Below are 27046 nucleotides of genomic sequence, written 5' to 3' on the forward strand. Positions count from 1 at the left end.
TGTAGGCTTACACATCACCGTGTTTTGTTTAGATCGTTGAATTGTTTTCATGTGGAGGCTTGCGTGCGTTGATGATTCATGTCAGGCGTGGTTAATATAGGGTTACTCGTTGGAACAGCGCAGCTACTGATGAGATACCACACAAAAAACGATGCAAACCCGACTCTATATACAATTAAACATATGTCATACGAAACAACAGCATTAAGGATATGTTTCTCGGTAGCCGGTTTGTAGCAAGAATTGAAAGCGATAGACACGTGTGCATTGTGCTGGTAGCCGGGAAGAACGCCCCTTTCTTCACAAACATTAAGGATACTTGCTACATCCGCTCCAGCTTCAACCTTTGAGTTGTTGAACAAATGAACATTGAACAACCTCTCTCTGTTCTACTGCGGTTTTTATAATGACACGGCTACTGTCAAGAAAATTAAGTTGATGTCATTATTTTTTCAGTTTTTCTTTACCTTTCTAACATGAAAGCAAATTCAATGTAGCCTACAACCTGTACTCCATCTGATGAATCTTTAATTGTATTACAAGGACAAACTAAATATTAAAGTATGAATTATCTTATACCTCCGTTTTTGCATATTTTATTGTTCATAGTTGCATCTTCAGACAAAACAAACGCTGGCAATCAAAGTTTGAAGAATACAACCTCAACACCAGAATCAAGTATTGAATCAGGTAGGTTGTTCCCTTTTATTGAGTATTCTGAAAATGTTAACCAGAGTATTATAAGATCGTCTTGCAAAGTATTCAATGTTTGCAATTGATTGAAACTTACTTTTCTGATAAATGCCATTTAGCTAACTAGTCAATCTTTTTCTTTCTTTTCAAAATAAATGTAAAAAAGAACTTGGTATAATCTACCGGCTGGGATGTGCTTGTGCAAAAAATGGATCAGCATCTCCGCAAGGGATCAGCATTTGTTTTCGTAACAAGAATTTGCGTTTGCTTGTCATCCCATTGTAAGTTCAAACTTTACCAAACTTCTAATGAAAGTTCTGATACAAATTTTTTCACGTGAATAAGATAAAAAATATCAACAACTTATCGACTAGGATACTAAATTTGTCTATTCATGGTACTAGATTGCGTTATTAGCAAAGATAGGCAGTAAGTCGCAGTCTATGTTTTTTACAATTTAACGGTAGCGAAAAGGCGTGACATTACTTTCAGTCGCATTCGCTACTTTCCAATTTAAAGTGAAAAAATGACTCGTTTTCGGAGACTTTTTTATGGAAACAATACGTGAATACATTAAAGCAGAAATCATATGACTATTGTTGGAAATATCAAGCCACTTTGGTGCCGACAAAAGTGACACTAACACCAGTTGCGACTTCGAGGATAAATTTTTTGCGTGTTACTGCCATCGCACGAAACGTCGTGTTAGTGCCATCGCACGAATTTTAGTGCCATCTCCGTTTGAAAAAACGTGCCGAAGCCAAAGCGCAGGACTCAATGACCAGCATTTTGAAATACTCTTATTTTTGAAAGATGAGTAACAATAAATTTCGTTTAGAACTTGTTTCGACGTTGAAATGGCAGTGTGAACAAATGATATCATTTGTTTTCAAGGTCATTTTGACGTCACAAAGTGCTTCCTGTGTCAGTTTAAGCTAAGTCAAAAGTAGTGGTAGAGCGCTACTTTAGCCCAAGTAGCGGCAGCGCGTAGCGCGCTACTTTTAAGGTACGGATGCCCACCTCTGGTTATTTGTGCCTTGTTTTTAGACAATAAATTTCATGTAGTTTTATGTTTATTTAGAGAACATCAGATGCTATACAGGGGTTAGAATTACCGCCGGTACATTCAGTCAGAACCTTCAAAACTTGACTCTTTGTGAAGAGGGAAGAATTTGCTCCCAAGTTTCAGCTGATATCTCAATTGACTTGTTTGGGAATTCGGTAACAGGTAATTAGTTATGACGATGAATTATGGTTATCTTTCCGAAAATCACTTTGAAGACTTGTCAAAATGATGTAGAATATAAAACCAGAATATTGGAACAAGCTAATACAGCACATATTAGGCCTACATTGTATAGGCTAGGAGCAAACAACTTTTGCAGGACCCAATGCCACTGAGAGGATAATTTAAGTTCGATATCCGTCGAATGATCTGGTCTTAAAAGCACAAAGCCAGACAACTTCAAAATAATACATATTGAAAGTAAGAACTAGTTCGCTGTCCCGATGGGTCAATTAGGTAAGATCCTGACTTCAAGCACAGAAATAGTGAGATTATACAACGCTGGTTCGACTTTCGAGACTTGCGGTTGAGCAACGTACTCCAATGACCGACTGATCTCTATTCAACGGTACTTAATGAATGGAATAATTCACAGACAGCATTTCAACAACAGGCGGAAGCTTTACTTTGTCAAACTCGGTGGTATGGCCCGCCTCAGTGGTTCAATGTCTCTGCAAGTCTCTGCAAGAATGCAAAACTGTCAGGATCAAGCTTTCAAAGAAGGTTTCTCACTAAGTTTACTTGCTTATTTAAGTTAACTCGCTCATTAAGTTAACTTGCTCATTAAGTTAACTTGCTCATTAAGTTAACTTGCTCATTAAGTTAATGACGTCAAAAAAATTGTGAAGGGAAAGCAATCGTTGGACAATGTTTGGAGAAGGACGCTTGTGAAATGTTGACTTGCGCACAGATACAAGATTCCCTTCCATCAGAGATTGCAATTAGCATTGAAACTTGCAATGTCACTTGCTGCGAAGATGATTTGTGCAACAACACTGGCACTGTTTCTTCGTCAAACCTCAGTCCTCGATCGGGTAAGTTCATATCTTATAAGCATATTACTATTTCAATAATTTGAATGTTTAGAAATGGTGTAAATATTAAGTTGTTTTCTTCAGACAAGTAAATAATATTAAGGAAATAGCATCATATTTAAGTAAATGCTAAAAAGTGATAGGCTATGTAATAGAAGTGAAGTTGCATATAAGGACATCCAAAAATTTTTTCGTTTTTTTGGTTGAAATTGCACTCAATTTTTTTATTTTTATTTCAAATCAAATAAAACGAAATCAAAACAAAGAAGTTAATGTCGAAACAAAAATAAAGTTTTTGTTTTTAAACAAATTTTCAAAGTTTTTGGTTTCTTACAATAGTTTCTTTATATGGGTTTAGCAGGGTTTTTCAATTGAAATTATATGCTTTTCATGCAAAAAGTTGGGGTTGGGTATTCTTACTTTTTATCAATACCTTTAAATCATCAGCCAACGTCCGTTGCAATACTGGGATGAAAATTATGTCGAATATCATAAACCAAGACTTGCAAACGGCTACACAATGCGAGAAAGGATATACTTGCTCAGAATATTCCTTCGACATTGCCACAAATGTAACAGGATTGTACTTTAAAGGTAAAAATCTTTTGACTTCAAGTTTAACTTTAATTGCAATTCGGGTTGTTCTATTATTGTGGTAACAATAAACGTTCATATAACTTAGTATATAAACTCATATGACTTGAACGCACACTACACGTACATTAAACGCACGTAAACGCACACTAAACGTATATAGAATAATTTCCGATTGTGTGCATACAAATTTATAGACTTTTCTTTTCTTGTTCAATGACTCACGCAGTACGATTTTTTTGGGTTTTCCGTCTTTTTTTTATACAAAGGAGAGGTTTAAGTGTTTAAACGGCTGAAGTTGTATCATGTGAAAGAATTTTCCGCAGCTGAAGGCACAAAGCTCCAAGCTGAACTTGAACTTACAGAAAGGGATGAATAGGTTTCAATATGTTCAATGTTCGAGAGTGAAACTGCTAAAACGGCAGTATCGGCACGCTAAACATGAAAAATCAAAATAGCGTGTAGGTCTACAAAGTTGTTAGCTCGTTATTCAAAGTGAGAAAAGCTTTGTAAGACATTCAAGCTTATTGCATGTTGAGTTGTTTGTCACTGTTTCAATGAAAATTTTAGCATGAAAATATTGAATCTAATTGGAAACAATTAATCATTTTATGTAATCAATAAAAATCGAAATTTTTTTACTTTGCTGGTAATGATTTGAATTTAAATTGCACAAGCAGCCTAGACAACCACTTTATCTGGTCCAGATCTTAAGTAACCAATCTTAAGTAACCAAGATCTTAAGTAACCAAGTTACCTTCAAATATAACCACCGTATACGTCTTGATAATATTGTTATCTTTTTGATCCAGGAAAGGCTGTTTTTGGACAATGTTTGCAAGAGGAGCTTTGCAATCAATTGTCTTGTGATGATGTTCAAAGCATTCTTCCTCCAGGATTGCCATTCCAAATTCAAAGTTGCAATGCAACTTGTTGTAGAGAAGATTCTTGCAATTCTTCTGCCGTTTTTGTACCATCTGTAAATGGGACAAAATTGTCAATAACAAACAGCACAGGTACTGCCATAACGGATAAAACATATTATAATTGTTTACATTTGAATAACTTTTTTAAGCTCTTGAGGAATTAAATCAGTTGCAGTTTTTCTAGTCAATAGAAGGCCTATATTAGTTGCACAAAGACCTGAAGTAATTTTTGTTTAAAAAGTGGATCATCCTGGAAATTTATAAGATTTGTTGAAAGTTTTGTAACATTTGTATTTTTTTGTGGCTGTGTTAAATTGGTTTGTAATCATCTGCAATGCCAGTTTTCGTCACTTTTATTTGTTTGGTATAATTAACCACATTATATTGCAACAGTAAACATTCGGTGCTACACCGGCATTAGCTTTGCACTAGCATTTATGAACCAAGACTTTCAAATGCTGACTGAGTGTCCAGAAGGGTCGGTTTGTTCTAAGTTCTCAATAAACGTTACAACCAATGCCACCGGACAAACAACTCAAGGTAACTTAACAATACTATTTGCAATAGCGATCATAATATTAGCCTAACCTCCCTCCTGGATGGCTTCAAACGAAAAAACGTTTTAACTAGTAAAACATTGTCGTAATGTCCTTTGAGCTTGGTGACTTTAAATAAAAAAAAGGATCTATTTTCCCCATTTGTATTTACGATGTTTAGGCCTACCATACTTACTTTTTTCATTACGGTATTGCATGTTTAAGCCTACCATACTTATTTTTTTCATTGAGGTATTGCACTGTTGCCTAGTATGCTGAAATAGAAATGCATCAAAAAGTGTGAAATTCACAGATAGCCTTGTTTAGTATAATGGCTATCCTTTTTTCGAGGATGATGATTTTGCAATAAAAAAAAATGCTCTTTCATGATAATCATCATCATCATCCAAATTCGGTTTTATCCCAACTGGTGGAGGTGGCCGATTCTTTCCTTGCAGCGATTGCCTTCACTCCTATTCTCCATCTCTATGATATATGTATTTCTTGAATTTTATACCAATATATTGTGGGAAATCGTGGCAGAACACCAGTTTAAGATTTAGGCTTGCAGATTTTGATTTTAATATTATGTTATCATTTATTTAAAATGTAATTTTTATGCGTGTTGATAATATCGGAGTTTGCTTTATTTGTTCGTTTTACTTTTTTTTAATTTTCTTCTCTACACGTGCTAGCTGGAGATGCTATTACTATAGCGAAATCGATTCTTAATAAATTGCACTAAAAAGTTAGATTGTTGTGAAAATGCCCGCATTTGGTGATTGCAAAATAGCAGTAGCCTACCATTCTGGTATCTTCTTCCTTTAGTCCGACTTTGTCAGCCCCATTCTTCACCAATTCTTTCCATGTTTTTTTGGATGTCCCCGTTTTTCCTTCCCTTCCACCTCCAAAGTCAATGCCTTTTGAAGAAAACTTCCTTCCTCCCTTCTTATTACATGCCCATACCATCTTACTCCGTTTGCCCTAGCAAGCTTTAAAAGTAGCCTATTATATAACTCACAAGTAAGTGGAAGGTAAATTCATTCAAAGATGTGAAATTTTACACCAGACAATAGTCTGGCCAAACTTTTAGAAGGTATGCAGATAACATTTTGCTTTAACTTCTTCAGGTAAAGCTGTGATTGGGCAGTGCATGCCAGAGTTACGATGCGATCAATTGACATGCAATGATATTCAAAGCCTTTTGCCATCGGGATTGCCATTTGAAGTGTACAGCTGTGATGGCACTTGCTGTAGTGAAGATTCTTGTAACAAACCAGACATTGTGACAGTAACTTCAGAAAGCACAAATGCAACATCTACATCCGGGACAGGTATAAAGTAACCAATCAAGTGCATTCTACATTGTAAAAGGTTGATGCAGCACTAGGTAGCCTACTCCTTTGAGTCTTAGCCTGTAATAAACACGGAAAGTCACTTGGTTAACAATTATGAGCTTACCTTTCACATGGCCTTATTTTGTGACACTTATAGTCAATTTGCGGTTGCTTTCTTTATGTAAAAGTACTGTAAGCATGATAAAAATTGCAATATTATTTCGTTTATCAGAGGTACGGTTAAAGTAACATTGCTCAATTTCGCTACAGGAGGCATTTACTGCTACACTGGCATGCGCATATCAGCAGGAATGTTGGATCAAGATTTTCAATCTCTTACGCAATGCGAAGAAGGCTCAGTTTGCTTGGCTTTTGATGTCGACATTGTTACAAATGTGACTGGAACCTCAGTGTCAGGTAATAGTTTTGACAAAATGTGAATTTTTTAAAAGGTTTAGCTTGACAAGTTCCACTATTATTATTGCCTTGTACTACTTGATTTTATCAAAATGCTTGTGTATATCTAGCGTTGAAGGTAAATAAATTATGGAGCGCTAAATTGCATTTTAGTGTTTTACGGCTTCACAATAATCGGCAAATGCAATCGTAAAGTCATCGTAAAATCGACCACAATGTTTTTGAAGAAAAAAATAAAATGCGATGATGAGGATTTTATATAAATGATCTAGGCTATAGGCCTAATTTATTATTAGACATTATTGGCAATTCTTCTTCTTCTTCATCGTGTATCACACGGCCGTAACCCAGAGCATCACGTAAGCTCTTGCTTTATCGTTGAACTCGGCTAAGTCCTGTGTAGAGCATCTTACTTTTGAGACAGAGCATTCGAGGAGATCTGGCATCATTTGCTCCTGTAAATATTTAAAACTTGTGCTTTCTAAAGAATATCTCCAGTGTCGCATCAACGTCTCACATCTTCATTGTTAATTTAATATATCAGTTACATAAAACCTCATCAACATATCAACTTTTTATGCAATTAGCAACAAAAAATTCTTGTAGATGTAGAAATCAGGGCTACAACTTGGCGAGCTTTGAAAAATTGAGTTTTAAGTCCTTTATTTTGGAAAAATGTTGTCAAACCAACAAAGAACATTTAGCAGTACGACTTTGGGATATTAAGTGCAGCATTGGGCTACAAAAGTTGTTTCTAGCACTAGTTGCAACGTTCATCTGATGAAATTGAGAGTAAAAGCAACAATAAACAGGTTGGTTTATTGCTTCACTGACGTTTCGCACACCATGACAATGCGCATCCTCAGAGCGAATAACATACAAAATAAAATTTTACAAAGTTATATACTGCAATGCGATTGAAGGCAATAAAAAATAAAACACACAATATTTTCAAGATTGACCAATGAACTAGTGCTAGAAGCGATAATTGTACTGATGAACACCCAAAATTTTCAGTATTTGGGCTACAAAAGGTTAATTGAAAATTATTTTGTGTTTTTTTTTACACATTTGTCCTATACTCCCAAAAAGTTGACATGTTCTCCAAAAATTTACGTTGCACTTAAGCAACGCAAGGTGCTACCTTAATTTTAAGAAGCCTACATTTTAAACTCAAGTCTTCATTATTACTGTACTTACATTCTTCCATGGCTACCTAGAGATATTCTTACTATGCTTAGAGATTATAACTAGACCTATACACTACATAGAGATCATCTCCAGGTAGCCAGCATGACTCTTCTTGGAAACGAACTGCAAAGCATAAAATTTTCTTTGATTTGATAATGTAAAGCACTGTTTTGAGTCATTTAAAGAATCTTTTACCGTATTTTTAAATCTTTCAAATTTAAACAAGAAACAAATTCTTTTGATTTCTACCAAGGCAAAGCAAACATCGGACAATGCTTGACTGAGAATGAATGCAATGCAGTAACTTGCGGTCAAGTACATAATGTCTTGCCTCCTGATTTGCCAATTGAAATAGCGAATTGCAGTTCAGTTTGCTGTTACGAAGAGCTTTGCAACGAACCTGGTGTTGTTGAGAATGCCGGAAACGAAATATCAGAATCTGGAGCAGGTAAAAAGCAAGAAAAGTTTCGTTTTGCTAATTTAACCTAAGCCGAACGACAAAGCACTTGACGCTATTTGTGCTTAATTTTGGCAAATTTTTGGATAGTTTATTTACAAAAGTGTATTTTCATCAATTATGCTAGACCGATTTCTTTTATAAGCACATCAGTTTTATATATTTAATGATAATGAAAACAGCATTGATATGTAAAACTTACAAAATGCAGTAAGTTTCATGTAAATTCCTTTACAACTGATTAATTCATCAAGACTAAAATTTTATTTCTGTAACTTCAAATAAGCGATTGGAATTGTTGGTCTTATAAAATTTCAATGCATTAAAGTTCTTAAAGTTTTTCATTATTTAAAAACTATAATTTAAGTTTTTGAGAAATTTTGAATCGGATGAAAAAATGTAAATCTTTATTTGGGCAGTTTTGTCTAGGCTTTAAATTAATTTATCCAGAACTAGTTTTAATATAATGCACTGGCAGTGTAGAAGCATAATTTGTTTTAACTATTTTATATCTTTATTAGAAACTATTCTTTGCTACACTGGCACCAGTGTGTCAGCAGGCTCAATAAATGAAAATGATTTGTCTTTAACTCAATGTGAAGAAGGGTCTGCTTGTTTCGGTTATGCGATTGATATTGTTACCAATGTAACAGGAAGTTCGGTGCCAGGTAATGTAAGATATATAACTTGAAGTACATAAAAATTCAACTGAAATCTTATTCCAGTGTTCTTAAACGATTTTTAAGAGTATTATTTTCATTTCTAAAATACAATGTAAATCGTACCCTGCTACGATTTTGGAAAAATTGAAGAATGCATCACAACACAACACGGCAGATTCTGACATTGCAGCGCAATCCATAGTTTCCATACTAACTCATTTCAATAAAATAATAAAGATGATCCTTTGATCAGAGTTTCATTTCGTGACTTTATTGATTTGAGAGTCGCAGGTTTCATCAAATTCAAAATATTTTTTAAAATCTTCAATTTTGAAATGCAATGCAAAGATCGCAGTGTTTCCATTTGTTGCGTAACAATTACTTAACACAGGAAAAATTCTTGTCGGACGATGCTTATTGGAAGATATTTGCAATACCACAAATTGCGATCAAGTAGAAAGCGCAATTCCTCTTGAATTTCCAGTTGAAATTACGAATTGCGGCTCGATCTGTTGCAAAGAAGATTCTTGTAATATTCCTATAGTCGATGCGTCTGGGGTTGGCGGAACAACAACTAATGAAGAAGGTACAGATAAACCGTTTGGTTTTAAATAAACGAAAAACAATAATACTGTTAATTCTACTTGAATAAGATACCGAAAAAGCCGCCCTCATTGTGACGATTTTTGCAGAAGTTACTAAACGTAGCCTACTTAATTTTATTAATTGTGCATGAACTTTTACTACTGTATTGCATAAATAGTATGAAGTGGCATATTATCCTAAATAGTATACATGAAACAGGATCACGTTCTTGCTGACGTTTCCCCAATGGCATCTTATCACCACAAATTGATTCTTTTGTGCCGCATGACATGACTTTGCCACGACACGACCGGACTGCAAATGTTTGCATTGCAAACGCTTGGAGCAATGCATGTCTAAAAGGATAGGCTACTAATTAATGAAATAAATCATCATTAATATTGTTGTTGTTGTTGTTGTTTTAATTATTATTGTTCTTTACTTTAAGAAGGCATTCATTGTTACACTGGAACGCTCGTGTCAGCAGGAACGATGAGTCAAGACTTGATGTCCTTGACTCAATGTGAAGAAGGGTTTGCTTGTTTTGGTTATGCGATTGATATTGTTACCAATGTAACAGGAAGTTCAGTACCAGGTAATTCAACATGAAGCAATGGACATTTTTAAATCCGATTATCTCTTCAAACATGTTTTGACGCTCATATTTGCTTACCAATGTGTGTTCTTATTAATCATTTAAATTAAATTTTTTCTCTCATGTAAAATGGTTTAGTCAGGTACACAGACACTGCAAAATCTAAAAATAGTGGGTAGGGCATTCTATAATTTCTCAGAAGAGTCATACATTCAAATTTATTAGATCAAGCTTAATTAATAGTGCATTAGTGGAATAAAGCACAAACACAGAAATATGATGGCTGATGAGCAGTTTGCCTTCTTTTTCATCAAATAGTTGTATTAGTTCATCATAGTTCATAGTTCATCAAAAAGTTGTAGTTCATCAAATAAAATAGTTCATCATGAAATAGTTCATTATCATAGTTCATCAAATAGTTGTATTAATTTTATGTCCAAAACCACTATGACTGAGACACAAAATACAACTTGAATTTGATGCATTGCGTTACTGCAAGTGACACGCTTTCAACACAGGAAACGTCATCGTTGGACAATGCTTGCCAGAAGATACTTGCTATGCAAGGAATTGTGATCAAGTAGAAAGCGCACTTCCTCCTGGTCTTCCAGTTGAAGTTACAGGTTGTAGTGCGATTTGTTGCACTGAAGATTCTTGCAATACTCCTCAATTTATTGCACCAAATTTTGGTTCAACAACTACATCCCCAACAGGTGAAGAAACAAATTTAACAAAAGCAAACTTCGTATTGTTAAGATAATTTAAAAGAAGTAACTCATCTTAACCGACATTTGAATGAGCTTCTTACATTACATTGTATTTTTTCAAAGTCGTTGTTGTAGAATACTACAAAGTTGCTGTAATGAAAGCTCTGTCATTATTGCAACATTTGTTCAATGTTTAAGCATATCATGAAAAGAATTGTTTTGTACAATTTGCATTATTGACTTAATATTTCAGAAACCATTAGTTGTTACACTGGAACGCTCGTATCAGCAGGAACTATGAGTCAAGATTTGATGTCCCTGACTCAATGTGAAGAAGGGTTTGCTTGTTTCGGTTATGCCATTGATGTTGTTACCAATGTAATAGGAGGTTCAGTGTCAGGTAATTTAACTTGAAGTAATAGAAGATAGTTTTTAATCTGTTTGTCTCTTCAAACATGTGTCGACGCTCATATTTGCTCACCAATGTATTTTGTTAATAATGATTGGATTTAATTTTGCTCTCACATACGAAATTATCACGTCTGGTACACAGAACAATAAAAATTAAAAAAAAGTTTTGAGATGCATTCTACTGATACTCCGTAGAGCTATTAATTTAAATTTTAAAACTTCGCTTAATTAATTCTACATAAGTGTAACGTACGAACACGCACACAGAGTGACGGTAATGTATTCAACTGTCGACGACAACGACAGCGACGACAACGAACAAGCAGAAGGTCAAACGAAGAAGAAGGTTTCTGTGACAACACAGAAAAACAACGATTAGCAAACAAAACTTACGAATTAGGCCTAATGCGGAATTACAGATGACGAATTATAGGCCTAATGAATTCTTACCGACTATTTTGTGGCGCACGGAACAGCACAGGGAGAAACCCAACAATTGAAAATTCTACCGTTGTAGATCGAAACTGAACATATAAACGGTAAACAGTAAAATATTATGCTATAAATTTCACATCATAGGTGAGTCCCGTACTTGATTTAAACATCGGGAAAATGAGACGAGGTACTTATTACACTTAACCATTGACACTAAAATTCACATTGGCCTAGCCTATCACAAAGGTTGCAGTAGGATGTTAAGCTTACCGTGAACTGTGATAATCACTGATTTGGCCACATAGGCCAACGGCAACGACAGATGAAATTGCTGCACAGAGTTCAACTATGCTTCAACCACACAGTACATTAACGCAGTAGGCTAACTCTTATTCAACTAAAAAACAGCAGCACCGTTATGTCCGTTAATAGCTCGAATTAACTACCAGTCGCTAACTATAGTTGCTGTAAACGTTAAGCTGATCTTTACATGTAGCCTACTGCCACTTAACAAAACTCAAAGCACAAAGAAACGTAGTAACGAACGCAAAGGCGCAAATGTAATTATGACGTAACGATCACACCTCGAGGTGAGACAGCAGGGGTTGCCAGGTGCTACTTAGGGAATCCGAATTTAGTTTTTAAACATAGAAAAGGAGGCGGACAAATACGACGTAACACCCCCACACAAAAATAGGAACTGAGTGAACATTTTTTACGATCAAACTAAGTCGTGTTTGGAACGATATGTTTCACAATCCAATCAGCCTTCAAGAGGACCCTCATGAACAAAGGGTTGCAAAATGCAGTCACTTATCACAATTAAAGGCAAATTTCGAAGCAGGTAGTGTGTTTTTCACTATTCTCAACAAGAAATGTTTGTTTTTGGCTTTATTAGCCAACAGAAATTCGTTCAATAGTTCATAATACACAATTACACATTGATCAATGCCTTTAACCCGGCGACAGGTAAACAGTCCATTTTGTTCTGCATTAAGCAGTTTCCAAAATCAAGCACAGTTTCGAAATTGGTCTCTTGACCACATTGTATCGAGTTTTCACCGAAACTGTGCGTACAGTCCCTTTATTGTCTGGGTATGTGTCAACCACTCGCCCCAACAGCCACTTCGAACGAGGTTGGGAATCGTCGACGAGGAGGACAACATCATCTTTTTCAAAGTTCTTCTCTCTTTGAAACCACTTCTGTCTCTGAATGATGAATGGGAGGAACTCACGGGTCCAGCGCAACCAAAATTGATTGGCTAGGTATTGCACCTGGGCCCAGCGGCGTCGAACATAACAGTCTTTTCTATCAAACAGTCCAGGGGGCAGGTTTGGTGCTTCTCTCAACAGCAATAGGTGATTGGGAGACAACGGCACATCATCTTGTGGGTCAAAGGTGATAGGAACGATGGGTCGCGAATTTATGATTGACTCCACTTCGACCATCAAAGTAACGAGAGCTTCATCTGAAACGGTTTGCTCCTTCATCAGAGCAGTTAGGATCCTTCGAATGGAACGGATCATGCGCTCCCATGCTCCACCGAAGTGAGAGCCGGTTGGCGGATTCCAATGCCAGGTCACATTTTGTTGGCACAGATACTCATTAATCTTCTGTTGGTTCCACAGTTGTAAGGACTCACGCAATATTCTTTCAGCACCGACAAAATTCGATCCGTTGTCGCTATAAATGTCGGTTGGGAGACCTCGACGACCGATGAATCGTCGAAGGGCATCAATAAACGAGTCGGTAGACATGGTGTGGGTAATTTCAATGTGGATAGCTCTTATTGACATACACGTGAATACGCAGCCATAACGTTTGAGTGAACTGCGGCCTTGCTTCACCATAAAGGGTCCAAAATAGTCGACACCGACATGAGAAAACGGAGGCTTATCGGGTTGGAGTCTTCCAGATGGCAAATCAGCCATAAATTGTTTGCCAACTTGTGCATTCCTTTTTTTACAGAGCAAGCACTTCCCAAGGACACGTCTAACGGCGACGCCTCCCTTCAGAATCCAGTACGTTTGTCGAAGAGATGCCCATGTATGGGTCATGCCAGAATGGCCCACTTGAGCATGGTGACTTGTAATCACAAGATCTGTAAGATGAGAGTCAAAAGGTAACACGATCGGGTGCTTGGCATCTTCTTCGATTGGTGCTCGCTCCAAACGGCCGCCAACCCGAAGGACCCCATCAACCAATATAGGGTTCAATTTAACCATGGATCGTGAGAATGTCCTTTTAGTTAGCATGGCACCTCCAGATAATACGTTTAGCACCTGTCCAAAGCGACTTCTTTGCACATATTTAATCAGTTCCATTTCAGCGAACTTCAACTCACGGACTGTGATAGGAGACCGGGCAAGTGGGGCTTGGCAAAACGAAGGTCGAGTCTTCATCATGAGGAACCTTTTGTAACGCATCAACCATGCTGTTGCTTTCTTCAAGCGTATCAGCTTGGAATATCGATGAATCAATCGGTCAGTAGAACAAGAAGCTTCTGAAGCGGCACTCACGTAAACTTGTTGTTTCTTGACGGGCGCAAACTCTGCTGGAAGATCAGGTAGTTTTATTGGAGACTCTGGCCATCTTTCTTCGGCTTCCCACAAAAACGTTGGGCCAGACAACCAGAAGCTGGAGCTAATCAGCGTATTCGCATTCATACCACGGGACGCACAATCGGCAGGGTTTAACTTTGAAGGCACATGTCTCCATTTCGAAAGGTCTGTATTTTGTTCAATCGTGGACAATCGATTGGCAACAAATGTAGGGAATCTTTTCCTTGCATTACAAATACTTTGTAAGACAGCGCTCGAGTCTGTCCAAAATCTTGATGTGCAATTGGGTAGGTTCAATTCCTTTCTCACTATTTTATCTAACCTCACGGCCATAACAGCAGCAGTGAGTTCCAGCCTCGGAATGGAAACTGTTTTAAGTGGGGATAAACGGGACTTTCCCATCAGAAATGCACAGTGAATCCTTCCTTCATCATCAACAAGACGGAGGTAGGACACAGCTCCATATGCCACAGACGAGGCGTCGGCAAAATAGTGAAGTTCATGCTCCGTTACCACGCCAAAGTGGGGAGGTTTGAAACAGCGAGGCAAACGTACATCGTGAAGCTGGTGTAGCTGATTTATCCATTCATTCCAAGTGTCCACTTCAGATGCCGAAATTGGGTCATCCCAACCGAGACCTTGCTTGCACAAATCTTGCAACAACAACTTTGGTTTCAAGGTTACTGGAGCAACAAACCCCAGGGGGTCATATAGCGAGCTCGTCGCAGACAAAATACCTCTGCGGGTCAGGGGTCTCTCAGGAAGTGACACGTTAAACCCAAACTCATCGGTGAACACGGTCCAATAGACGCCCAATATGTGTTCGTTAATGCTATCCTCATTAAAGGTGTGGTTCCTTAAACACTTAGAGCGTTCATTTTCCGGTATCAATTCCAAAACACCTTTGTCGTTCGACAGCCACTTGGTTAAGTGAAAGCCACCTTTGCTCAACAGCTGAGTGAGTTGTGACATCACTCGTATTCCTTCTTCCCGAGAGCTCACAGACACTAAGCAGTCATCAACATAAAAGTTATTTTTGACGATGTCTGGAATGCCTGGACAAAGAAGGCTACCAAAGTCCTGCGCCGCCTGTCTCAAGCAGAATCCAGCACAGCTGGGGGAGGATGTTGCTCCGAACAGGTGAACTAACATTTGGTGTGGGACCGGTTGTTTGTCCATATCTCCTCCAGGCCACCAGAGGAATCGTAGTGCATCGCTGTCTCGAGGCTCCACCTTAATTTGATGGAACATGGCCTCGATATCAGCAACCAAGGCGATTCTTTCCTTCCGAAAACGCATTAACACACCCACAAGATTGTTTACCAGGTCAGGACCTTGCATTAAGGCGTCATTGAGTGAAATGCCATGATGTTTTGCAGCGCAGTCGAACACCACTCGTAACTTGTCAGGCTTCCGAGGGTGTAAAACCGGGTGGTGCGGCAGATACCATGTGGTATTTACTGTTTGGATTTCCTCTGTTGGAATCTCTCGCGCATACCCCTTCGAAAGATAAGTTTCTATTACGTCAACATATTTTTTACACAGCTGCTCGTCTCTTGTCAAACGTCTTCGCAGGCTAAGTAAACGACGATGAGCCATCTGGCGGTTATCTGGTAGAGTCAAGGAACAGGGTCTCCAGGTAACGGGAGTTGATATTTTCCATCAATCTGCTTGACTGATTTTGTCATCATGTCATATGCCATTCTATCTTCACGTGAGTTGGGCATGTCAAGTATTGATTTTTCATCACCAAAGTCCGTTTTCCACAAACACTCGATTTGTTGCTCGATGGCAATGTCTCTTGATTGAGCAAAGTTAACTTGATAAGAAGAAGAGGAAGTTGGTGACAGAGATGGGCCCAGCAAGGACCAACCCAACGGGGTTTTTATAGCGATTGGCTGATCGCGTGATCCCTTCCGTGAACGCTGAATGCAAAACACTTCTGGATTGTCGACACCGATCAACAGAGTCACACTTCCACCCTTCACACAGGGAAATTTCAGATCACCTAGATGGGGTAGTCCAGACAGTTCCTCTTGACTCGGAATGGCATTTGGAGTTGTAGGAATTTCATCAATTGACAGGACTCCAGACAGCTCAAACTTTCGTCTGTCATCTAGGGAGGACACAGACAAGCTTACAGATATTCCATCATATATTTTAGACGTGTTAGAAAGAGTCTGTAGTGAGATCTCTCTTTTATCCCCAGTGATATTCAAAACGTCTATTAATCTGTTAGCGCAAAAGGTTGCTGTAGAACCTTGATCGAGGAAAGCGTAAGTCAAAACTTCATTTCCATTGTATCTAACCTTTACTGGCACAATGCACAGGTAGGCCTTGCAGACACTCGCGTCTTTATCTGGCGGCCGCGGTTCCGTCACTGAACAAGAAAGAACTCCCCTTTGTTCTTCATCACTGCGTGGCTGAGATGAATTAGGTGGATTAGGGTTGTGGAGCAAGGTATGATGGAAACGTCCCTTGCACCCTTCAATGGTACATGTGCTGTCAACTTTACAGTCGCGAGTTTGATGCTTTGTGCTAGTCAGGCACTTATAACATAAGTGTGCATCGTAAACCAGTTGTCTACGCTGTTTGTACATCATGTTTTTAAACTCGTCGCAATCAACAAGCTTGTGCGACTTGCGTTTACAACATAGACAAACATTACTGAAAGATGGCTTTGACACACCTTTGAGCGGAGGAACGTCCGTGTTAAATGCTGAAACTCGATCCTTCCGACTGGGTTTCTTTGCCAGGGTCTGATGAGTTTCCTTCGCCTTATGAATCCTACTTCCATAGAGGGAGTTCTGGATCTCTGCTCGCATGCCAACAAATTCTGCAAGATCTCTGAATCCTGCTTCACGACTTGTGTTGTGCAGAACCATAACCGATCTCTCTGCCCATGCCTCTTGCATACGGAATGGCAACTTCTCAATCATTACCATCATTGTGTCCAGAGAGTTCAGTCCAGCAAACTCATTAATGTCATCCAGGGTTGAGAGACACACATCCATGGCATTGGCTAGATCCTTTAAACCTTGAGGATCGTTATGCCCAACCTTTGGCATCCTCTTCAGTTTTTGCTCTGCTGCATTTGCGATGATATGAGGTTGGCCATACTCCAAGTACAACTTCTTCCTTGCCAGCTCATAGCCATCGGGTTTCTTCACAAGATGTTCTATTGAACGCTTTACGTCACTATGACAATGTTGTAACAAATAGACCAACTTCCTTTGATCGTTATGTACCAGCGGGACGATCTGTGTGTCAAACGTCCGAACAAAATTTTGGTAAGTTAAGGGGTCACCCTTAAATGAAAGTATTTCTGGTCGTGGTAAGAAACGTTCGTCACTATAAGAGAAATGTCTACTTGGTAGTTGGGGCTGCTGATAGGAGCACCCTGGTTGTTCACCGACATGGGACATAGGTTGGTAATCTGGTCCATACGAGTCACGTTTAATTGTTTTCGGTTGCCAAGCCAAACTTGGCGAACTAATATTTGCTTCAGGAGTCCAGTGTGCTGCAGGGACCGTAGAATTAGGCTTGTTAGCTTTAGCATCATGAATGCCATAAGGAGATGAAAGGACAGGAGAAGATGTCTCTTGAAATTGCACAGAGGGTCTCTTTGTCAAACGGGGGGAAACATTCGCCTTGCTGTTTGGTAGACCAGGTGACATGAATCCAGTTTCATCGACAGTAACGTAAGATGGATCAGCGTCACTCATCGCCTCTGCCCGAGATTGCAATTCCAGTTGTAACATTTCAATTTTGTGGTCAGCTTGTCTGCTCTTCCTCTCAGCTTCTATCCGAGCTTCTTCTTTCTTCCTCTCAGCTTCTATCCGAGCTTCTTCTTTCTTCCTCTCTGCTTCTTCTTTCTTCCTCTCAGCTTCTACCCGAGCTTCTTCTTTCTTCCTCTCTGCTTCTATCCGAGCTTCCTCTTGAATATGAAGCTTTTCCCGCTGAGCCAGCTTCAGTTGGATCAGTACTTCACGTTGCCTTGAGCTAGCCGTTGAGCGGGTGCTTCCAGAGCGTAGGCTCACGGAACGATGCGAGGAGCTAGACTTCTTGCAGGACGTAGATGGCCCCGGCAAGTTGGCAGTTCTTTCCAACCACTCCTTGCAACGAGTGTCAAACTCGACCTTATTTTTTTCCATTAGGGAGCGTTCGGTTTCCCTATCATCTCCAATCAGATTGACAACTTCCTGATATTTTCGGTTCACTTCGGAACAGTAGGAGCGGAATACCTCCAACTTAGTACTAGGATGAAGCATTAGCTGCTCTCCATGCAGATAGGACTGCTGCAAAGTTTTTGTGGCCCTATCGAACTCAGCTTTTTTGGCTGCTGACGCATCCTCGAGTGGACTACTGCCTTGGACGCTCATCATAAGTAAACGTAAGAACAATTAAGCCTACGGCAAACCTTCGGAACTTGAGTGCTGCGACTCCGAGGACTGTCCACAATAGTCGAAACGCTTCTATGTAACGTACGAACACGCACACAGAGTGACGGTAATGTATTCAACTGTCGACGACAACGACAGCGACGACAACGAACAAGCAGAAGGTCAAACGAAGAAGAAGGTTTCTGTGACAACACAGAAAAACAACGATTAGCAAACAAAACTTACGAATTAGGCCTAATGCGGAATTACAGATGACGAATTATAGGCCTAATGAATTCTTACCGACTATTTTGTGGCGCACGGAACAGCACAGGGAGAAACCCAACAATTGAAAATTCTACCGTTGTAGATCGAAACTGAACATATAAACGGTAAACAGTAAAATATTATGCTATAAATTTCACATCATAGGTGAGTCCCGTACTTGATTTAAACATCGGGAAAATGAGACGAGGTACTTATTACACTTAACCATTGACACTAAAATTCACATTGGCCTAGCCTATCACAAAGGTTGCAGTAGGATGTTAAGCTTACCGTGAACTGTGATAATCACTGATTTGGCCACATAGGCCAACGGCAACGACAGATGAAATTGCTGCACAGAGTTCAACTATGCTTCAACCACACAGTACATTAACGCAGTAGGCTAACTCTTATTCAACTAAAAAACAGCAGCACCGTTATGTCCGTTAATAGCTCGAATTAACTACCAGTCGCTAACTATAGTTGCTGTAAACGTTAAGCTGATCTTTACATGTAGCCTACTGCCACTTAACAAAACTCAAAGCACAAAGAAACGTAGTAACGAACGCAAAGGCGCAAATGTAATTATGACGTAACGATCACACCTCGAGGTGAGACAGCAGGGGTTGCCAGGTGCTACTTAGGGAATCCGAATTTAGTTTTTAAACATAGAAAAGGAGGCGGACAAATACGACGTAACAATAAGTGAGACCAGGGGCGGCTCGATAGTGTGTGCTGCGGTGCTGCAGCACTCCCACAAAAGTTTTCACGAAAAGTTTCTCAAATATCTTAGCGTTTCTTCTGCTCAAAATGCAGTTTATGTTTTCTGTTCACAGAATTGCTGACTGTGTAAATTATATTTGGCAACTCTACGTGCTGTGAAATATTTTGCGCAAGGTTACAATAAAACAAACACTCGATCGTGACGTCAGCGAGCCGCGTGTTTTCTTGAGTTGCCTGTGCAAACGAATAGCAAACGTTTGTGCTGTGATACAAACAGCACAATTCAGAGTTGCCAGGTTGGCATTTTTTTATGATGTTTGGCATGAAAAAATCCTATTTGGCATTTTTTCAAAATTTGGCAGTTTTTTGGTCTTTTTTGTTATTTTTTTGCCAAGAAAATTTTGTTTGGCATTTTTTAATTTGGACTTTGAACGTTGTTCACATGACTTACCACTTGTTTGATTTTAAGCTTTGCAGCTGTTGTTTATGACTGACCAATCAGGCCTGCCGCCTGTTACTGTAATGAATATTAATATTTTACTAATACTAACATTGTTTTACCATGTGAGTTACATTACCCTGTCGTGCTCAGATGCTGTGACAGCACAATAGCTAGAACGTGTTATTCACATTTGTTTGTTGATCGTCCCCTTCAAAATATTACCCTACACATTTGTGAAACTCTTAAATCAGCTAGTTTTATCTCAAACTTTTATCACAATTTAGAGCTTAAAATACGCTCAGAATGCACCTAATCAAATGTAATGTTTCAAAATGTTCTGGGAGAGGCCCCCCAGACCCCCGATGTTGAATTCGCCTTCGGCGAACACGCACCACCCTCATTTCTAGAAACTCACCAGCTGCCACTGAGTGAGACAAAGTATAACTTAAAGATGACGGCTTGTGAGCTAGTTTAATTTTTTTCAGCCAATATTTGTATTGATTTTTTATTCAAAACCACTACGACTGAGACACCAAATACAACTTGAATTTGATGCATTGCGTTACTGCAAGTGACACGCTTTCAACACAGGAAACGTCATCGTTGGACAATGCTTGCCAGAAGATACTTGCTATGCAAGGAATTGTGATCAAGTGGAAAGCGCACTTCCTCCTGGTCTTCCAGTTGAAGTTACAGGTTGTAGTGCGATTTGTTGCACTGAAGATTCTTGCAATACACCTCAATTTATTGCACCAAATTTTGGTTCAACAACTACATCCCCAACAGGTGAAGAAACAAATTTAACAAAAGCAAACTTCGTATTGTTAAGATAATTTAAAAGAAGTAACTCATCTTAACCGACATTTGAATGAGCTTCTTACATTACATTGTATTTTTTCAAAGTCGTTGTTGTAGAATACTACAAAGTTGCTGTAATGAAAGCTCTGTCATTATTGCAACATTTGTTCTATGTTTGAGCACCTCATGAAAAGAAGTGTTTTGTACAATTTGCATTATTGACTTCAAATTACAGAAACCATTCGTTGTTACACTGGAACGCTCGTATCAGCAGGAACTATGAGTCAAGACTTAATGTCCCTGACTCAATGTGAAGAAGGGTTTGCTTGTTTCGGTTATGCCATTGATGTTGTTACCAATGTAATAGGAGGTTCAGTGTCAGATAATTTAACTTGAAGCAATAGAAGATTGTTTTTAATCTGTTTGTCTCTTCAAACATGTGTCGACGCTCATATTTGCTCACCAATGTATTTTGTTAATAATGATTGGATTTAATTTTGCTCTGACATACGAAATTATTACGTCAGGGATACAGAGCAATAAAATATCAAAAAAGAGTTTTGAGAGGCATTGTATTGTGACTTCGTAAAGCTATAAATTTAAATTAAAAAAAAATCCGCGTAAATAATTGTACATAAGTGAGACAAAGCATAACTTAAAGATGACGGCTTGTGAGCAAGTTTATTTTTTTCAGCAAATATTTGTATTGATTTTTCATTCAAATCTACTATGACTGAAACACAAAATACAACTTGAATTTAATGCGTTGCGTTACTGCAAGTGACACGTTTTCAACACAGGAAACGTCATCGTTGGACAATGCTTGCCAGAAGATACTTGCTATGCAAGGAATTGTGATCAAGTGGAAAGCGCACTTCCTCCTGGTCTTCCAGTTGAAGTTACAGGTTGTAGTGCGATTTGTTGCACTGAAGATTCTTGCAATACACCTCAATTTATTGCACCAAATTTTGGTTCAACAACTACATCCCCAACAGGTGAAAAAACAAGTTCACAAATATCCACTTTGTATTTTTATTACAATTCAAAATTTTTCTAGAATTCAAAATTTTGCATTATCGACGTATGATAATGTTGTTGACATCAATAGGTAATGTTACATTGTCATTTTTCTTTTATATCAGAAAGTAGTTGAATTGAAAGCTTTTTCTGCACCGCAACGCTTTTTTATGATCAATCACATGACGAATAAAAGCAAATGAAAGAAAATCCTTTCTTGTACAATTTACATTATGGAACTAATATACAATGCATTCGTTGCTCCACCGAAACTCGCGTGTCAACAGAAACGATCAATCAAGACTTAATGTCCCTGACTCAATGTGAAAGGGGGGTCCGTTTTGTTTACGATTTTTATAGACCATAGAGTAACAATTAGCTAGTAGACCGAACGGACGTCTTGTAATGTCTTTCTATAATGAAATTTGTGCAACTTTGTAGTGTATATAGGCAATAACAACTTGCATACTTCAAGCGTGCACTTTTCCAGTTTCTGACAAATAAACTATTGAGTAATTGATATCGATCATCTCCTTAGCACTTGACAAGAAGGGGATTGTAAGAGTTTAATTGCTGGTTCCATAGACAGATATTAGTATGCCATGTAGCCGATTTTATTTCCGTGGCAGTATGTTACTTTAAACTTTGCATGAAAGAATTTGGTTACGTTGTTTTTGGCGTTTGGGCCTCTGAAACCTAATAGTTATCCTTTATCCCATTCCTGTGATACGATGGTTTGCAAACAAAATATTGTTTCTCGTTTCGTGTGTAGATGCTTGACAACGGCTAACATGTTGTACACAATATGTTGAAAACGTTTGCAATTTTTGGTTTATTTCTTTACACTACATTAAATAAATAGTCGTTGCCTGGTTTTATCTTCTTACATCAAAAGACTATAAGAGAGCGGTCAGTCTTTTCTCCCATCAATTAAGACACAGAGATGTTTCCTTGCATTTGCTGAAAGGAAGCTGGTGTAATCGTTGATATGGTTTGTGGTGTGCTCCTCAGCAATACACACTTGTAAGAAGAGAACCATGCCACTTTCCACGTCGATAAGCTTTTACAATAACCGTTCATTTGTCATTGACATTTGACAGTGGCATTTCTTTGTTTGGAATCGTAGTGTGCTTCATCTGTCATTACTTTTCAATACAATATCATTAAAACTTTTCAGCTTACAAGTTTTCAATAGTGAAATTCGAAACATTTTAGGTATGACCTGTGCAACAGGATTGCAATACGAAATTCCATCACTCAGCTTAGTGGAAAACACGTCAACCATAGAGCAGTGTAACCTTGGTTCCTTGTGTGGTACGATGAAGGCTACCATAACAACAAATACTGGTGCAGGCATGTTTGAAGGTAATGTATTTCAAATATATCAGTCATCCAATTATTTTAAGTCTATCCTCCCAATTAATCTAAATAAAGGGTTTAAACTGTAAAGGGTTGTCTGTAGAACAACGCAGACTATCTTTATGAACAAAATATTTCTAAATAACCCATACACATTGTATAATAACTTACTATATAAACTGCGAAAATATTAGTGAAAGTAAAACTTTTTTGAACAATACTTTTCTTTTGTTTTTCAATTACAATGGAGTATTTGTTATAACTTAAAAACAAATAGTCTATATTAACGTTATATTAATATTAACACGGAAGAACAAGTAAATACAAATTAGGTTTGTGTTCGAAAATTTTGACAGACGAATTTTGATAACAAAAAAGTTTTGCAGACTTTTCTTGCTTATTGCGGATACATTGTGCTCTAATAGAACGACCGTTATTAATAAACCACTTCGTAAAATAGATTCATCGTTGACACATTTTCTTCGTGTCCAACTTATCAATAAATCTCTTGAATATTGAGACTAAAAACTGCTAGAAACAATAATTTCTTACTACTGATCGTGGACACAAAGCTCAGACATACTTTAAAACCAACAACATTAAACCAACATATTTTCAAGAGTCAGCCATGCGTCCTTCCCATTCTTTCAATTGGGACAGACTTTTCATACAAAAATAACAATAATTTAAATAAAGTTTTACTTTCTTTAAACAGGAAGGTTATCTGTTGGCTTGTGTTTGCCCCAACAAGCTTGCCAAAACTTGACTTGTGATCTGTTCATGGGAAGACTGACAGGAATTCCAGTGACAATCCAAGATTGTGAAGCGTCATGCTGTTCCTCAAGCATGTGCAATACACCATCAAGTACTAACTCTTCCATGGTCGTTACATCATCGCCAGCAACAGCAGAAACTACTGCTACGCGGCTAAAAGCAGCAACTACTGTGTCAACAACATCTCTTGAGCCAACAACAGTGTCAGGTAATAATTGAATATATAACAGCATTGTATTGCAATAATGAGCTAGCCTACTTTGAAATTTTGGAGGAATTTGTTAAAAGTATACTGTTTAGCTTATCGTTTTTGAGCGTGCCAGTACATGAAGCAAAGAGTAAGCAAAGCAGATTTTCGCTAAAGACAATATACTTAGAATCATGACCTAAATGTTTCGAAGGCGATTTGTTGTTGCCATAGAACGGCTCTAAAGTTCCGATCGGAAAAAAGTATGTGAAAAAAACTCTCAGCTGCCAAAAACAAACTTCAACTTGCACTTCAGAGCTGAACTTTCCAAACAAAGAAACTTTAATGTTAGTGATTCGTCTGGTAGGAGGCTATTTCATCAGCACAACATGAGGCTTTCGCGTTTCCATTTTTTATTAATTAATTTGTCTCATTGTGCCCCTTGTCCCACTGTACCCCCACTTTCCCCCTACATGTGTAATACAAGTTACCTCATACTTTGTGTTTTTGTGTCATTGTACAGCTGTGTTTGTCGGTTATGTATTTTTTCCCACTTCTATATATTTGCATGGATTCCTTTAAATTTCTACTCAAATATGAGTTCAAGTCCTGTTTATTTTTGTAGTAGGAAGCATCAGGTGTTACACTGGTGTACGCATATCAGCAGGAATAATAGGCCAAAATCTCCAAACTCTGACACAATGTGAAGAAGGAATGATTTGTTCGAAGGTCTCCGTCAATGTTGTCACAATGGTAACAGGAAGCGCAGTCGAAGGTAACTTAACCATGTTCACTCAACGATGCGATCGATTTAGAACGCAAGTTCAGTACGCCTATCTAGTCACTGTACTGTAAAGGTTAATTGCTTATAATTCAGTCTTTTTACTTTCGGCGCTTGATTGTGCATCGATGGTCAAATATTTTCAAAAAGAGAATGTATATTTTGTTTTTGAAAACTGCAACACATTTTTTTTCAGGTGTAACTGAAGTTGGACAATGCTTGTTAGAATCAGAATGCCAATTGTTGACGTGTGAGCAAGTACAAAACTCCTTGTCACCTGGTTTACAATTAAATGTGATCAACTGTAGCTCCAGCTGTTGCAGAGAAGATTCTTGCAATGCACCAGACACCACACCCACAAACGCTCCTTCACAAAATGCTTCACTCAGTTTAGGTACAAAATACTTTTAATAAACCAACATCTTTTTTTGTATAACGTTGATAAGAGCGCAGTATCCTTCCATTTGCCAAAAATACTGTGGGACAAACTAAATTTTTTAGCAAAACTGGATATTGGATAAGAACTAAATTAGAGCATACAAGTTTTTACCGAATTAGATTAGAATTACCGACATTTGGTTCAATTTATCGAATTAGACAACTAGAATTATCTAGTTGTCCAAGTCTGTCTGGAACCCAGTGCTGTATTCGTAAGGTATACGGCGGTATACGCAGTATACTCTCTGTTTTTTCGAGCAACTATAGTATACCCTCTGGTTTTCCAAAGAGAGTGCCTATGCTATCCTTACTGATTCTTGACAACTACTAACTAACTACGTAACCCTTTAAGGACCAATGGTACGCGGGTGTACCATGAACTTAATTCTGTCGACCAATTTTGATAATTCATGTTATGGTAGAATAAAGATTAGTATTTTGCAACTTGTGTATTATTTATCATTTTGGAAAATATGACAGCATACCCTGTGCTTTTTTTACAAATACAGCGCTGCTGGAACCTAAAGGCTATATCTTTTATCCCACTCCTGTAATACGATGACTTGCGGACAAAGTATCGTTTCTTGTGTAGATGCTTGACAATGGCTAACATGTTGAAAACGTTTGCAATTTTTGGTTTATTTCTTTACACTGCGTTAAACAAAGAGTCGTTCCTTGGTTTTATTTTCTTACATCAAAAGGCTACAAGAGAACGGTCAGTCTTTTCTCCTATCAATTAAGACACAGAGATGTTTCCTTACATTTGCTGAAAGGAAGCTGGTGTAATCGTTGATATGGTTTGTGGTGTGCTCCTCAGTAATATACACCTACAAGAAGAAAACCATACCACTTTCCACATTGAATCATCATCATCATTAAGTTCCTTCCTCTCGTCGAGGGATAGAGGCAATTAGCGAAAAGATATACCGTTCATTTCTCATTGGCATTTGACAGTGGCATTTCTTTGTTTGGATTCGTAGTGTGCTTCATCTGTCATTACTTTTCAAATACAATATCATTAAAACTTTTCAGCTTACAAGTTTTCAATAGTGAAATTCCAAACATTTTAGGTATGACCTGTGCAACAGGATTGCAATACGAAATTCCATCACTCAGCTTAGTGGAAAACACGTCAAACATTGAGCAGTGTAACCTTGGTTCCTTGTGCGGTATGATGAAGGCTACCATAACAACAAATACTGCTGCAGGCACGTTTGAAGGTAATGTATTTCAAATATCATTTTCAATCAATCATTTTCAATCAATCATTTTCTATTAATCAATCTAAATAAAGGGTTTAAAGGGTTGTATTGTAGAACAACCGTTTGGTCCCCCCCATTGGCTCAGTCATTACGCGCCCGGCTCACAATCAAGCGGCGTTGGTTCGACTCTCGGGGTGTGCGCTTGAGCAACGCATTTCAGGACTGCTCTTCATTCAGCGACACCTATTGAATGGAATAATTCCCCAGCAACAACACTTCAACAATCGGAAAACTTCACTCTGTCAATCTCGGTAACCGCCCCTGCGACAAGAGCCTCTACAAGTATGCGAAACTACAAGGAATAACCTATCAAGGGTTTGTCAGTCCGAGATTAAAGATTCAAAACCAACCAACCAACAACGCAGACTATCTTTATGAACAAAATATTTCTAAATAACACATACACAT

The 27046-nt window shown here is 38.1% G+C and overlaps 2 protein-coding genes and 1 long non-coding RNA gene across 3 annotated transcripts; all 3 read right to left on the reverse strand.

Annotated features, from left to right (window-relative positions):
- Positions 1–11483: 11483 nt before the first annotated feature.
- Positions 11484–13584, reverse strand: LOC145774593 (uncharacterized). Its single transcript, XM_082585865.1, has 3 exons — positions 11917–13584; positions 11662–11735; positions 11484–11561 (listed from the first exon to the last, which is right to left on the reverse strand). The coding sequence occupies exon 1, from the start codon at positions 13576–13578 to the stop codon at positions 12640–12642; it is 939 nt and encodes a 312-aa protein (XP_082441991.1). The 5' UTR covers positions 13579–13584; the 3' UTR covers positions 11484–11561; positions 11662–11735; positions 11917–12639.
- A 155-nt stretch (positions 13585–13739) lies between these two features.
- Positions 13740–15807, reverse strand: LOC145774573 (uncharacterized). The gene is made up of 2 exons (XM_082585839.1): positions 13831–15807; positions 13740–13748 (listed from the first exon to the last, which is right to left on the reverse strand). Exons 1-2 carry the CDS (start codon positions 15805–15807, stop codon positions 13740–13742), a joined length of 1986 nt encoding a protein of 661 aa, XP_082441965.1.
- Positions 15808–18653: 2846 nt separating this feature from the next.
- On the reverse strand, positions 18654–19546 carry LOC145774843 (uncharacterized). Its single transcript, XR_014290064.1, has 3 exons — positions 19149–19546; positions 18894–18967; positions 18654–18793 (listed from the first exon to the last, which is right to left on the reverse strand). It is a non-coding gene; the product is annotated as an uncharacterized LOC145774843 (long non-coding RNA).
- Between the last annotated feature and the right edge of the window lie 7500 nt (positions 19547–27046).

This window comes from Aplidium turbinatum, chromosome 7 (genome assembly GCF_918807975.1).
Source record: "Aplidium turbinatum chromosome 7, kaAplTurb1.1, whole genome shotgun sequence".
Lineage (NCBI taxonomy): Eukaryota > Metazoa > Chordata > Ascidiacea > Aplousobranchia > Polyclinidae > Aplidium > Aplidium turbinatum.

Coding starts and splice junctions, on each gene's coding strand:
- LOC145774593 (XM_082585865.1), bottom strand. CDS start 13,578: ATGGCTGATTTGCCATCTGGAAGACTCCAACCCGATAAGCCTCCGTTT.
- LOC145774573 (XM_082585839.1), bottom strand. CDS start 15,807: ATGGCTCATCGTCGTTTACTTAGCCTGCGAAGACGTTTGACAAGAGAC.